This window comes from Seriola dumerili, unplaced genomic scaffold (genome assembly GCF_002260705.1).
Source record: "Seriola dumerili isolate Sdu_G_001 unplaced genomic scaffold, Sdu_1.0 BDQW01000187.1, whole genome shotgun sequence".
In the NCBI taxonomy this organism is placed as follows: Eukaryota; Metazoa; Chordata; class Actinopteri; order Carangiformes; family Carangidae; genus Seriola; species Seriola dumerili.
The window spans coordinates 1,895,969-1,909,608 of NW_019174442.1; the positions used below are offsets into that span (position 1 = coordinate 1,895,969).

Here is a 13,640-nt window from a genome sequence, read left to right on the forward strand (position 1 = left end):
CATTCCTAGAGATAAAGTATCTGAAACCAAATAAAAATGCTAAGAATAAGACTAACTTGTTCTCTTGTTTTCCCCTGCCGCTCTGTCTCGTCACAGTGTCACGCAAGGCCTTTGGCAGATCTGTCCGTCTGTCTGTCGTCTCTTAAGGCCTCTTTGAAATCCTAATGCTGTGGCGCCTAAGATTCTGACTGCCACTTAGATTGAATTAAGACCTAATCGGAGACACCAGGCCACATAGACCGCTATATTATTTACAGTATCAAGATGGACATCGTGCCTTTGTTGTCGCTTATGAATAAATTAATGAAAACACTTAAAAAGTCAGCTGATGTTCTCCTTTTTAAGCTCCCTTCCTGATGTCTTTTCAAAGCTATTAACGAAGCATCCTGGCAGCTCGGAAGGTCAATTGAAATTATTTTTCATGAGAAACTTAATTTGTGCAGTGGATAACTAAGACAAACAAGTCTAACAGCAATCACAGGACAGCCGTATTCATAAACATGAAAAAAAAATTCATGTAAAGTCTCTGTGTTAAGGACTCAATTCAAGCATTGTACCTTTGTCATAAAGGCAAAAATGGCCCAAAGGAAGTATGAAGACAGGACCAGTAGGATAACACTCTTCCAGGCCCGCGTCACCATGGCGGGTTAGGGTTGCCGCGGGTGACCAGGGTGCTGACATGTCCAGGCTCCAGCAATAAACAGCCGAAGACTAATGGCATCTGAGGCAATGTCGAACTCTGACCTCTGGCAAACTTTTTCCCTCACTTCTTGTTGTTTAGCTGAGGCTTCACAGGAAGTTCAGGAACTGATAAATCTTCACTTCACATTCAGCTGCGGCAACAATATGAATTTTTTTAATATTAATAAATAATCTGCAGCCGATAAAGCACAATAGTGATTCACTCTGACCATCAGAGAACCGTGGAAATCATTCCTGTAGCACATCTCCAAGAAGTCTTGTTTTTTTCTGTCACAGCAGCAATAACTTGTTACAAAAATCACAAAAAACTGAATATTGCCCGCTGCGGACCCCCTCCTCCAACCTATAAAAAAACTATTTCCTAAACTGGCTCGACAGTAAAGTTGAGTGTCCTCTGCACTGTGTTCCTCTGTTCTGTTTAATCCCAACCTAAACCATTATGACACGATGGAAAATATCTCGTCTTTGATGATTAGTGCACCTATCCATCTGTCCATACATATATTACCTCCTCCCTACCCCACCCCACCCCTCCACCCCCCCTGCACCCCCCAGTCTAGATTCCTCCACCACCCAGGGCCTACAACAGCGAGGCTCCTGGTCTCCTCTGCCAGCGCAGAAATGAATTATATCACTTTTCACACCTGTTTCTGCTCAAAACCCCCGCTGCACGCTGCTGTGGGGGGAACAGCTCTCCCCCAGCTCAGCTACATCTGCGTACGCGAGCGGTTAAATTAGACTCTAATTGTATTAACGGGGGATTATGCCTTCCAGTTGGATTTTTTATACTCTCTCTCTCAGTGCATTTTACACGTTTTTTGGGGAGAAAGGAGGAGGTTGGGGGGGGGGGAGCAGCTCATTGAGGGTTTTGCGGGTTGGCTTCTTTTATGAGCTGCGATCACGGCTGCCCCTCGTTACACTGGGTCTGTGTACAAATAGGAGGGGAGGAGAGCCAGAATGAGAGAGTGTTAGTGATAATGTGTATGAGAGTGTGTGTCCCAGTCTGCCAGGCTAATATACCGATGCTAACACTGTGAATGCCAAACCCCCCTCCCCTGCCCTTCCTTTCTACACACACGCACCTACTTCAGTTTAGCAAGGCAACAATCTAAACGGGGATACGGGTGGTGTGTGTAGCAGGGAGGCGGGGGTGAATTCCATCTAATTACTCTATCACATAATTTCACAAATTGCCTTTTCATAGGGGAGTGGAGAGGAGAGCACAGGGCGCGTTGGGGATTTGAGGCCTGAGCTTTCATTTACTACTCATTTCTTGTTAAATTAAACAAGAAAATACCATTTGTGAGGAGAGGAGGGTGCGGGCGGGGTGGGGGGGGGGGGGGGTGGATTCCAACTGCACAATAGGAGGGATGGAGGAAAAAGAGATTGGGTACCAGCAATTTCTTCATCTCGACGCTCGTCTCTTTGATTGTAACACAAAGCAACGAGGTGGCTCAGCCAGTTATGCAATAAGCTCAGAGCCGCTTCTTCAACTTCAATTATTTGTTAAACATATGTTTTTTTTATAATATTTGTTTCCACAAAACAATCATTAGTACACTTCAGATCAATATCTGCTGGTTTAAACACATCCTCATTGAGCAGATATAAAGGTGAATTTGTCCGTTGTAGAGACGCATTTCTGCTGATTTCTCTTACCAAACATCCCATTCATTCAATCAGCAAAACCAAGTGACTGCTGGCTGTCACAACATATGTTTAATTAAGAACGTCAATGGAAAACAAACATCAAAATGAGATGAGGACACAAGTGGAGAAACCCCCCGCCTCCTTTATTTTGGTTCCCCACCAAGTTTACAGCTGCATGTCAAGCTGGCAGCGAGCTGCGCGGCGCGGCCATTCGTGACAAGCGGTAAACGCTAATGTTTTGTAGTCGCTCCAAGTCAGAGCAGCCAAATTCTTCCGATGAACTTGTCCCACAAGCGCTGTCGACAACATATGAGCTCATTGGGCGTGTTGGAGAGAACTCAGTGAGCTGCGACTGTCGTCATTGTCACAAATTCAATACCACTGCTCTGTCTGTCATTCTACCCATCACACAGGAGACAGAGACACAGTAGAAGAGCTATTCTACCCATTCTTCCCATTTCTTAACTTGTTATTTCTTCATTTTCACACTGTCACCCTTCACATGGGAATATTCATCACACCGGAAACACTGTGGGGCTTTGGCTCTTTGGCAGTGATAATACCTACGAGTGACCTAAGACGGTGCAACTTTTTCTGCTGTTGGTGTTCATGCTTATAACAAACATGGCACTCTGCTCCCCCCCCTCCCATTTCCTGCCAGAATAAGACATCTGAAATTAGCATGATTGATGGGTAAGTGAGCAGAGATGCAGAAACGATTTCAAAACAAAAAAACAGACATATGAATGCCACCTACCACCTACCCTGCTGATGCTCTCACTGCCTCAGTTTGCCACCCACCTTCCCCTTCCGCTTCAGTACAATGGGAACTCCCTTGAGGGTCTAAGTGTGAGGGCGAATAACAGAAAATACACCAAGGTGGGTATCGAAACATCTGCCCAAGTCGATCCTATTGTATTCTGGTTTATTCTGTCCTGTTGCCTCTGTGCCAGAGTCAAAATCCAGCATATTTATTATACTCGAGAAATAACAGATCCTGACTCCTTTATTCAGGTTTGTGTGATGCCACAGCACTTTGTTGCGAATATGTGTGTATATGTGGGTGCACGCATTCATCTGTGTGTGCCTAATTGGCATTGTGTCTATCTCTAAGAGGCCAGACTCGCATCTTCCATCCCTCTGTGAGACAAAGGCAGGCCAGTTGATGATGCTGTGGAGGAGCCTGGATCAGCTGTTCCTGCTCATGTTTGTATCCGCAGACACAGAGAGACATACTGCATACAGTGTAAGAGATACTGTAAATATTTTTGCATTAGAGTTGCTACGTGTAGCACTTATAAACACAAATGGTGATTAAATTAATCGTGACACTGAAGAATGATCAGTGTAAACAAATGAGACCACTGCGAGCATTTACCTGACACCAGTGGTATTGTTAATGCCAATGTTTTCTCAAAATTAAGACCACATTTCCCATAAACAAAGAAGATATCGCTCCTCTCTGCCTGGGTTTCATTTCTGTTTGGCTTCTCTGATGAGGAGAAACATATTGGAGGTGATTTTTTTAAACCTTTCAGTTTACCTCTGAGTTTTAAAAGCTGTTTAAAACAGCAGCTTCCTCCTGTTTTGTGCCATGAAGGAATTTAACCTATGTGCCATTGTGTGCCTGTATGTGTGCATGTTTTAGTTCTTCTTTCCCCTTTGCCTGGGAGAAGGAAAAGGTTGATGGATCCTCCTTATCCCCCCCACTTCATCTCCTTGCCTTCTCCTCCTCTTCTTCTTCTCTTCTCCCTCACTCCCCTGACACTCACTTATATCCTTCCCACTGTTTGAGATCTAACAGTGCAGAAGCCTCCCATAAGCCCAACTCATGGTGTAATATGACACAGTAGGTGTGCTGCTGTGTGTGTGTGCTGAACTGTATTTCCACAGACAGGATGTGTGTATGTTTCAAACACCTTTCCTCTGTGGCCCTGAAGGTTTTGGGGAGGGGTTGAGGTCAGGGAGCTGGAGGAGAGGTTAGTTTGTATGTGTGATGATGTGTGTGTGTGTGTGTGTGTGTGTGTGTAGGGTGATGGCAGAGCTGGTGAGATGGAAAGGGGAGAGTACAAAGAGGAACAAAAAGTATAATAAGGCTTGTGAGATGTTTGTGTATATGCAGTGTATGTATATGCAGTGTACACATATACAATATATATCTTTGCCTTGATGTGTCACGGAGGTGTACTCAATAAAAAAAAGTTACTCTCAATTTCCCAATTTCTGTTGGAAACACAGGAAGACACCGTACAACACATGCCATCAACATCAAAGACAGGCTACAAATAAATAAATAAAAGTGGAGCCTGTGCAATATCCATAATCCAACAACCAAATTACTTTCCCCAGCATCCTCCCTGTTGGCTTGTGCAATTCAAACCAACACCCACTCAGCCAAACTGTATCATGTTCTGCACAAACTCCTGACATAGGCAGAATCCATTAGTTTTGAAACACATTCATAAGGAATCCTTCATCAGGAATTTGACTGAGTAAAAATGTCACTATGTCAAGCTTTTTTTTTTTTCAATTGCTCCATCGAAGACACGGTTTTACTTGTAAGTTCAAGTTCCATCAATGTCTTACTGCACTAGCCCGACTCTCAGACTTGTTTTAAATCATTTGTAAAATGGGAACTTTGTGACATCAATCAATTCTGATATTCAGTCTAAATTTCATTTTTGTTTTCATTTGCCGTTCCACTGAAAAATTCAGACGCGAGTGGCCACTCAGAAACCTGCTGTGAAGTGAAACATTTGTGAAAACACAAAGGCAATTTCAATTTGTTTAAGGGAATATTTCATCCACCTTTAAAGCTTTAATGTGAATAATGTTATTATGATCCTCAACAATGATTATAAACCCTAATTTCCCCAAAGGGATAAATAAAATGTAACATTATTGTTATTATTATATGCCGCATTGGTTAGCACAGAACATACTAAAATACTTTATAGAAACTAATGGAGCCACTGGTGCAAATTCTGCAATCAGTTATACAGAAGAGTTTCACTCAAACTCAACATGGGAACAAGTCTTCTTTCTTTCCTTTGATAGGTATTAAGACATGTTTGCACAATGTATCTAGCAATGCTAACTGTGGCTGGAGCATTGACTGTGTTTGAAATGAAACTTGTGTTAAAGAAGATAACATTCTATTTACTGTTGGCTCCATTTTAACAGTCACATTGCAATCTTCCACTGTCAAAATAAATTTTTTCCCACACTACTTTCCCCTCAGACAGTTTGTGATGCCGTCAGCTGGTGCTAACGGCATTGGTATTCTCTGCTATAATTGAGTAAAAATAAAGCCAAACCACAGGCCTTTGCAGCATCCCAGGCATCTGTTAAATAATGACAGATTTGTTCTTAATAAGGTTCATCTATGTATCTGCGGCAGTTATGGCCAGGGGCGTCTCTCCTTGGCTTCAACGTTATTCAGTTTCAGCAGATGAGGAGCGAGAGAGCGCAGGCTGCCGAGATCGCCGGCAGATTACACAGCCCTGTGTCTTTGAAGTGTTCACCGTACAAACCGGGATACATTGTGGAGAAGAGGGGGCTGCTCCGGTGGTGTGTATGTGAGTGTCAGTGAGTGTGTCAGTGTCTCTGGGTGTGTGCGTATATGTGTTCCTTTGTGTGCAAGTGTACTTGTGTGGAGCAGAGCTAGAAAGACAGAAAGAGTGTGTGTGTGTGTCTGTGTGTGTGTGTGTGTGTGTGTGTGTGTGTGTGTGTGTCTAATGGTAAGAAAGCCTGTGGCTGTGAAGTGAAGTTCAGTGCGCACACGTGATATGAAACTGAGAGCGATCGAGAACAAATGCCGTTTCATTCAACTCACTGTTAGGTGCTGGAAGAGCCATGCTCTCATGATGTTGGTGGCCACCTTAGGGAAGATCCCTCTCTTCTTGTTGCGTTTCTTCTCTTTATCCGGGTCATCGTCATCCCCTGTGCTCGGTGAAGCCACACTGTTGTCCAGGCCATCACCTGTCACATGACAAGAAACAGGAAGAGACAGTGGAGATCAGACTCACAGTTTGTTTACTTCCTGCATTCGCTGCGCCTCTGCGTTCAAAGGGAATAAATACGATTTCGAAGGAATTCTGGAGGGCTTTGTATGCACAGACGGAGGGGTATAGAGACACAACAATGGCAAGCAGAGAATGGCTGGAAAACAGCACCTCATAAATGCATTCATTTTTAATACATTTATAAATAACCCTGCCTTTCATTTTTCTCCCCCCGCCACTTGAAAACACAGTGAGCGCTCGCATCTTTCTGCGAGAAAAGAGAGGGAGAAGGGGAGCACAAAGGACTTGTAAGGTCGCATTTCCCCACTCTCCCATCCAAGCCCGCGCAGAATTGAAAATGACAGAGAGATTTAGTCTTTATTATCCTGAGGGGAAAATAGTTATTGAAGCGTCGCCCCGGCGCATTCTGCCATTTTACCTGAGGTGGAAAGAGTAACATGGCACTACAAAAGGGGAGGTTGCGAGGAGGGGGAGGGCAGAAAATAAAAGGAAAATAGGTGGAAAAAAAGAAAGTCAGAGGCACAAACAGCGCTAACAAAGCTAGCTGCTTTTCATAACAATGGCGTCATGGCTGCTTACAGCAACCTGTAGGGCTTCGATAAGGCTCTATTAAGGCCAGTTAACCTCACCTAAGGGGAACACTGAGACAGCTTAGAGTATTTGAGCACTGAGAGGAAAAGTGAAAGGTGTGCTCCATGGGCCTTTTCTCTGCATTCACACTCAAACAACATCCACCCATACGCACACACTCCACATATTCAAAACGACCCAATTACTGTACGCTTTCTATACAGCTCCCATCTGTGGCTGTGAAAAGCCTAATTGTTATTATCATTATTCAAAAATGCGAGCCACCCTCAATGAAGACGATAATCATAAAAGAAACATGAGACGGGATAAACAAGTGGCACCCTCACCGCCTTTCTTGACTGGAAGTGAGGGGAAGGAAAGAAGAAAAAAAAAAAAAAAATGCTGAAGCAGTGCACAGAATTGGATCCAGTTATTTATTGATTACACACAAAGCACTTCTAAAGCTTCTAGTTCTGTTCACTGTGGTGGGAGTAGATAACTGCATTCGAGCGGGCCTGCACTCCACTAACTTGCAAAGGGCGACACCCAGCACCTAGCTAAACCCTAAGCCCCCGATTCATCGATAATTAATGGGGATGTTGGCGCTAATCCGGTTGGAGATGACTTTTTTCCAGCCTGCCACATCAATGGAATAATCATGGGCCGAAAATCCAGGCCTTTGCTCCCCATTACCTCAGGCAAAAGAATTCCTGAAAGCATGCCTGGAGGGCACCTGAATTATATACACCATTAGGAGAGAGAGGCTCTCAACGATCCATACGAAACAACATTCTTGGCTAGCTCTCACTCTCTCTCGCCGACTGTTCTGGCAGAAGGAGATACATATGCACACATATTGAAGGCTTTTTAATGAACCTCGTGTGGAAGTGGAGGTGACGCTACGGAGGGTGGGGGAGGGATAAAACAAGAGCTTGCTTTTTTAGAGGTGGTGCGATCCTGATGCAAACGCCAGCCACTGCACATTAATAATGCACATATTCATGTGAGGCTGGTGGTAGGGTTGGGCCACTGTAACATCACCAAAAGGTCAAAAGTTGGATTTAGGCATTAGCCACATGCAGGTTGAAGTCAGTCACACTTTCAATCATAATAAACACTCATACAGTCCTACAGCTGAAAATTATTTTCATTATTGATTAATCCGTTTATTATTTTCCAGATTATTCAATAAAGGTTTAGCCTATAAAATGACTGATTCCATTAATCGATTAAATGATTCACTGACTCGCCACTCTAGCGTTACACTACACACACAATGTACCGCGTCCAGCCAGCTCCTACACTTCTCTCTGCCTAAAAACACACTCACACTGCAAGCTTCAGTTACATCATTAGCCTGGGACAAACACAGCCTGAGCTTAACAAGTGAGTTTTTTCTGCCTACTGTTTCACGGCTAAAATACACCCACCCCTCTGTCTCTCCGTCGGCCTGCTGGAAAAAAGAGGGGTGAGCCGAGCCGAGGCCCTGTAATCTAAGACCAGATTTTCATTGGAAGCAAATGCTTTCAATCCGTTGTAAAGACCGGCTCATGTTCAGCAAAGCCTACAATAACAAACCAAGGGGCTCGTCCCATGCGAGTTAGGGAAACAGAAGCAAACGGCCGGACTATCAGCTCAGAGCATGAGTGAATGTGTGAGCGAGAGAGAGAGTGAGGGAGAGAGAGAGTGAGTGAGTGAGTGAATGAGAGAGAGAGTGAGTGAGTGAGTGAGTGAGTGAGTGAATGAGAGAGAGAGAGAGAGTGAGTGAGTGCGTGAGTATGCGTGCAAGTGAGCAAGTTGGAGGGAGCGGGTGAGCAAGCGGGCTCAGGAAGAGGTGAGAAATCGTGAGAGGCGTGGAGAGAGGGGGGAAACGAGGGAGAGAGAAAACACAGAGACAGCAGAGAGAGCACATAACAACTAATAAAAGTGTGTATTCTCAGAGAAAACTGTCACAAGAAATTGCACGATTCTGCTTGTGCTGTCTGTACACTCTCTCTACTGTTCTATCACATACTCCTCCTTTGATCCTTTGAACCTACTTTGATCATTAAACCTTCATCTTACTTTATTATCGTCTATAATATTGAATTCCTTAGACATTTTATTTATTTTTATTTTAACCTTCATTTAAACATGGAAGCATCACAGAGAGATGCATCTTTGCAGTTTAGTAATCAAACTGCTAACCTTCCAGTCACAGGCCTGCTTTCTAACCTTGAGGCTGCTACTGCTTCATATACAGTAGTACAATATCACACTGCATGATATTGCCCATATTTTTTAAAGTAGTACATCGCATCTATTGATTTATGGTGAATGAAATAGTATGCAAGCAGCAACTGTAATCTTTAAAATTCATAATCATGAGCCTACAGAATATAAAATAACCCCGAAGACCCAATTAATCACAAACCAAAATGATGCATAATGTGAGAGAAGTAGCATGCATTAGACACCCATATCATATTTACTTCATATCACTGAATCAAAGAACATACAGCTCCTCAATACATTTACACAAAGTGGTGAGGGAAGAGATTGAATTGAGAGAAACAGAAAATTAAAATTATGACCCTGATATGACTGATTTTAAGTCAGAGAGGGAAACCCGAATACCTCCCACTATTCCCTCCTTTTCGCAATGGGGTCTTCTAAGTAAGTCTGACCTATCGACACTTACTTTACCTAGAAGGGGAAAAGGAAGGAGGAAGGCTGGGGAAGGGCCGTCAATTTTATTGGCATTTCAATTTTCACTGCAATTTGATACCAATCACCTCTGCGAGGTCTGGGGCTAATTTCTGCTTTTCTTTAACCCCAGCAAGCGAGGGAAGAGTGGGAGGGGAGAAAGGAGAAAGACTGTGGGGGTGAGCAGCGAGGGTGAGGCAGGAAAGGTGCTGAAGTTGTGTCTGGCAGCCATGTTGGGGAAATGTCAACAGGGTTACCTCAGCATGTGAGAGAGAGAGAGAGAGAGAGAGAGAGAAAAACACGGAAAGAAAACGAATGAGAGGGGGTGAAAGAGGGGAAGAAGAGAGGGCGAGGGAGGGATGAGGAACATTCAGTGAGACTGAAGAAGTGGAAGCACACTCATGCCACTGAAGGAGGCAATGAAGGGGGAGAAAATAATGGATAGGCGAGGGAAGCGATGCTGTGTGGCACACTGGAGTTAATCAGTTGAAAAAAAATAAAAATATCAGACACAGGAAAGTCAGTCAGGTCGTATCCACTGTAATGCAAATCATTTTTTTTCTATTTTGGCCTTTGGAGCCGACATTTTCTAACACCAACAGAACTTTTCAGAAAAGCTCTTCCAAGATGGATACACATGAAAATAATGCCACGTGTAGCATATCTGTGCGATTAGAGCAAATTTAAAATGATGGTGCCGGCTTCTCTTAGAAAAATGAGACACTACTGGTGACTGAAAGGGCAAACATCGGAGGCTCATGTAGAGGTTCATCATTTGACGCTGGTCAAGTAGCTGAGTACAATATGATAATTATGCTGTCACACGCCAATGTTGGGAGATATGACAGTCGTATCCTGATCCTGGGTCAACATAAAAACAGTGGGCGCAGGCTTTTTGACACGTGAGTGTTGCCCTTAAAGCTCATGGCCCATGCATCAGGGTAATAGTCAATAGTCCAGAGTTAAAGATTTATCACTCCTCTGTGGTTTCAGTGTGGATTGTTAGTCTGCTTGAACGGGCAGAAAACTTCTGACACGTAAGCAGCGATTTGAAATTTATCTGCGTTGATGTCAACATGACCTCAGTGGCGTCACCTTCAGTTCATCGTTCAGCCAGTCAGCCTTCTGGTTGGTCAGTCAGGCAGTTGCCCAGTTACCCACTCAAGCAGTAGGCTATGGAGCCAGCCAGTAAGCAAGTCAGTCATATAGCAACCTTGTCAGTCAGCCAATCAGCCACTCACTCAGACAGTCAGAAAGCCACCCGGGCAGCTAGGAAGCCAGTCAGCCAATGAATCAGTCAGTCTCTCTCCATACACAGGCTACCAGGCTCATTAAGAGCATCAGCAGGCTGTAACCCAGGGCTGCATACATACAGCGTGGGGCAGCTAGGCTAGCAAGCTCCAGTCACCCCACGAGGAAAAGCCAGAGGCACAACTCTGGGCCTGGCCCACTGATCGGCCATGACAACGTCTTCGCAACTAGTTAGAGGAGGGGCTGGGGGGGGGGTGGGGTGGAGGTGGGGGGGTGGGGGTGGGGGGGGAATCAATGCAGGACGGTAGGGGTGCATGTTCATGTGTGAAGAATGCATGCATGCATGGATGTGCATCGGTCTGTATGTGTGTGTCCATCTCTGTCTATCTTTATGCATGTGTGTTTCCAGCCACAGAAGCCCCGAATGTCGTGTGTGCGTGAGTGTCCGTGTGTGTGCGTGTCTGTGTGTGTGTATGTGTGTGCATGTTTCAATTAGGGAGCAGGCCAGTGACTGGAAGGAGCCAGGGGCAGTTGAAATGCCCCGGGGCCAACCAAGGGAAGGAATATTTTATCAGTCCCCTCGCACGCTGTATACACAAATACACACTTGCACCCAAAAACACACACACACACACACACACACAAACACACTGTGAGCAAATAGATAATGACGTAAAAACTAGGTTAGCTTTCTTCATGCATTTCCATGAGCTTCGTTAGCATTAGCTAAACAGACACTTACTTACTATGCTCATTCAGCTTCGATGGCTTTTATTTAAGCCTTTCCTCCACTTCATGTTTCATTCTTGCCTCCCCCTCCTTCCTACTTCATTACTTTCCTCTCTCCTCTTTCTCTCTGTGGAGTAAGGGGTTGGGATGGAGGATATTTGCACAGTGTTGGGGATGTAACAGTGAGGCATTGTTACCTTTCTTCACTGTAGGTTTGACGCTTTCTTTCTTTGTAAAACAAACAGAAAGTGGCAAATGATATTTCACTAAATAAATACGGTAAAAATTTAAGGTAATCTGGGTGAACATCAATATCCTCAGTCTTGACGTTTTTAGTCTACCTCTTCAACTTGTGAGTACTAATGACGCTTCTTCTCTCTCTCCTATGTCTTTATCACTTCTCTACATCTCTCTGTCTCAAGGCATACCCTGACATTATCAAGCAGTATCTGGGCTAATCTCTTATGATCTGATTATGAACCATATCTCAGCGTTAGGCAGAGATTGGTACTACCTGCCCCCTCTGCGAGGGCACAAATGCCATTCGAAGGTGTCAGCCATTTATCAGCTGCCTGGCAAATTAACAGCCACGGATTCACCAGTCAGTCATCTGCAAACAGTTATCTTGTCAGACACGTTGCTTCTAGTGCAACGCAAGAGAGTTATGACATTTAGCTTTCTAATAATTTCTTTTTCCTCTTAGAAGCACTGCTGAGTTGAGGAATAGAGGTTATGAATATTAGCTTTGTGCCAGATGTCATGAGTGGGATCCTGTGTGAGTGTGAGGAATCATTCACATATGGCTAAACGTTTTTGGAGGTTACTGCGAGATGTTTTTGCGAGGTTTTATAGGCCGTGGATGGACTGAGAGGGAGAAGAGGTGGGGACAGGTCTTTTGAGTTTACGATAGTGCATTTAGTCTAAGGGCTATTTGTTGTGAGAGAGAGAGAGAGAGAGAAAGAGAGAGAGAGAGAGAGAGAGCAAAAGAGGGAGAGTGTGTTTCACTGTGAGTGTGAGTGACCTGGAGCTGATCCCTCATGGGCCACTCCTAGAGTTTCACACCCCAGAAAGCTCACATGACCCTGGGTTGGCTGCCCAGGCAAGACGCAGGCCTCAGGGGCCTGCTATCCTGTTCCACATGGGATACACACATCTCATATTGGCAGGCGAGAAATTCATGCACATAGACACACTCTGAACACCATACACAAAACACACACACACACGTGCTGAGGTATACTCACTAAAGTGCTCTCCTTCTCACTACTTTTCTCTCTTGCACTCACACACAAACGCGCACACAAACTCTCACACACACATACACATGCATTACATTCCCAGAAATCCTGAGAGGGGTAAAGAAGGGCTTGCAAGAGGGAGGGAGAAAAGAAAAAAAAAAAGTGGCGTTTATTGTATTCAGGCCATTCATAAGCTCTAGACTCGGGGAGGGGGGTGTACAGGGGGGTTGCAGGCAGTGGGGGGTTCCCTTTGCATGGCTCTGGAGGCCCCTCCCATCTCCAAATATTCTGAACATGCAGGAATTCCTTGCAATGCAATTCCCAAGTAGGGGCACATTTTCAAAAGCACCTCTCCCTTTACTGCACCGAAAACACACTCGAACACGCTCACATGCACCCATTCCTCCGATCTTCCATAAGGCAGCTTTCCAATAATGACTAGCAAAGTATTCTAAAGCAACACACACACACACTTACTTCAATACAAAACACTCTCTGTGACCAATGCTGTTTCGCCTCCCTTTTATTCCCGAGGAGGAGGAGAGACACAGAGAAATCCCCTCAACTGTTCTGCCGGATAATGACATGCGCTGTCGACAAAACAATATGGCTAGTCTAGACTTCCCTTCCTGCCTGTGCCAGAGAGACACACCACTATTTTCAGATCTTTGCTCAAAACTTCTGCCAATGCATTTGGATCACATCACTGTGGAGCGTAGATTAATCTTGGTAGAGCACACACACTGGTAAAAACTTAATGAATAAATATATTAGGTATCCGCAGAAAGTT

General features: G+C 44.5%; 1 protein-coding gene across 1 annotated transcript in view; it reads right to left on the reverse strand.

Annotated features, from left to right (window-relative positions):
* The window catches only part of meis1 (Meis homeobox 1), an 89,927-nt gene that overhangs the window by 44,545 nt on the left and 31,742 nt on the right, over nt 1-13,640 (reverse strand). Inside the window, exon 8 of the mRNA XM_022752901.1 lies at nt 6,188-6,333. Coding sequence (XP_022608622.1) covers nt 6,188-6,333 — 146 coding nt within the window. The remainder of the gene's footprint in view (nt 1-6,187; nt 6,334-13,640) is intronic.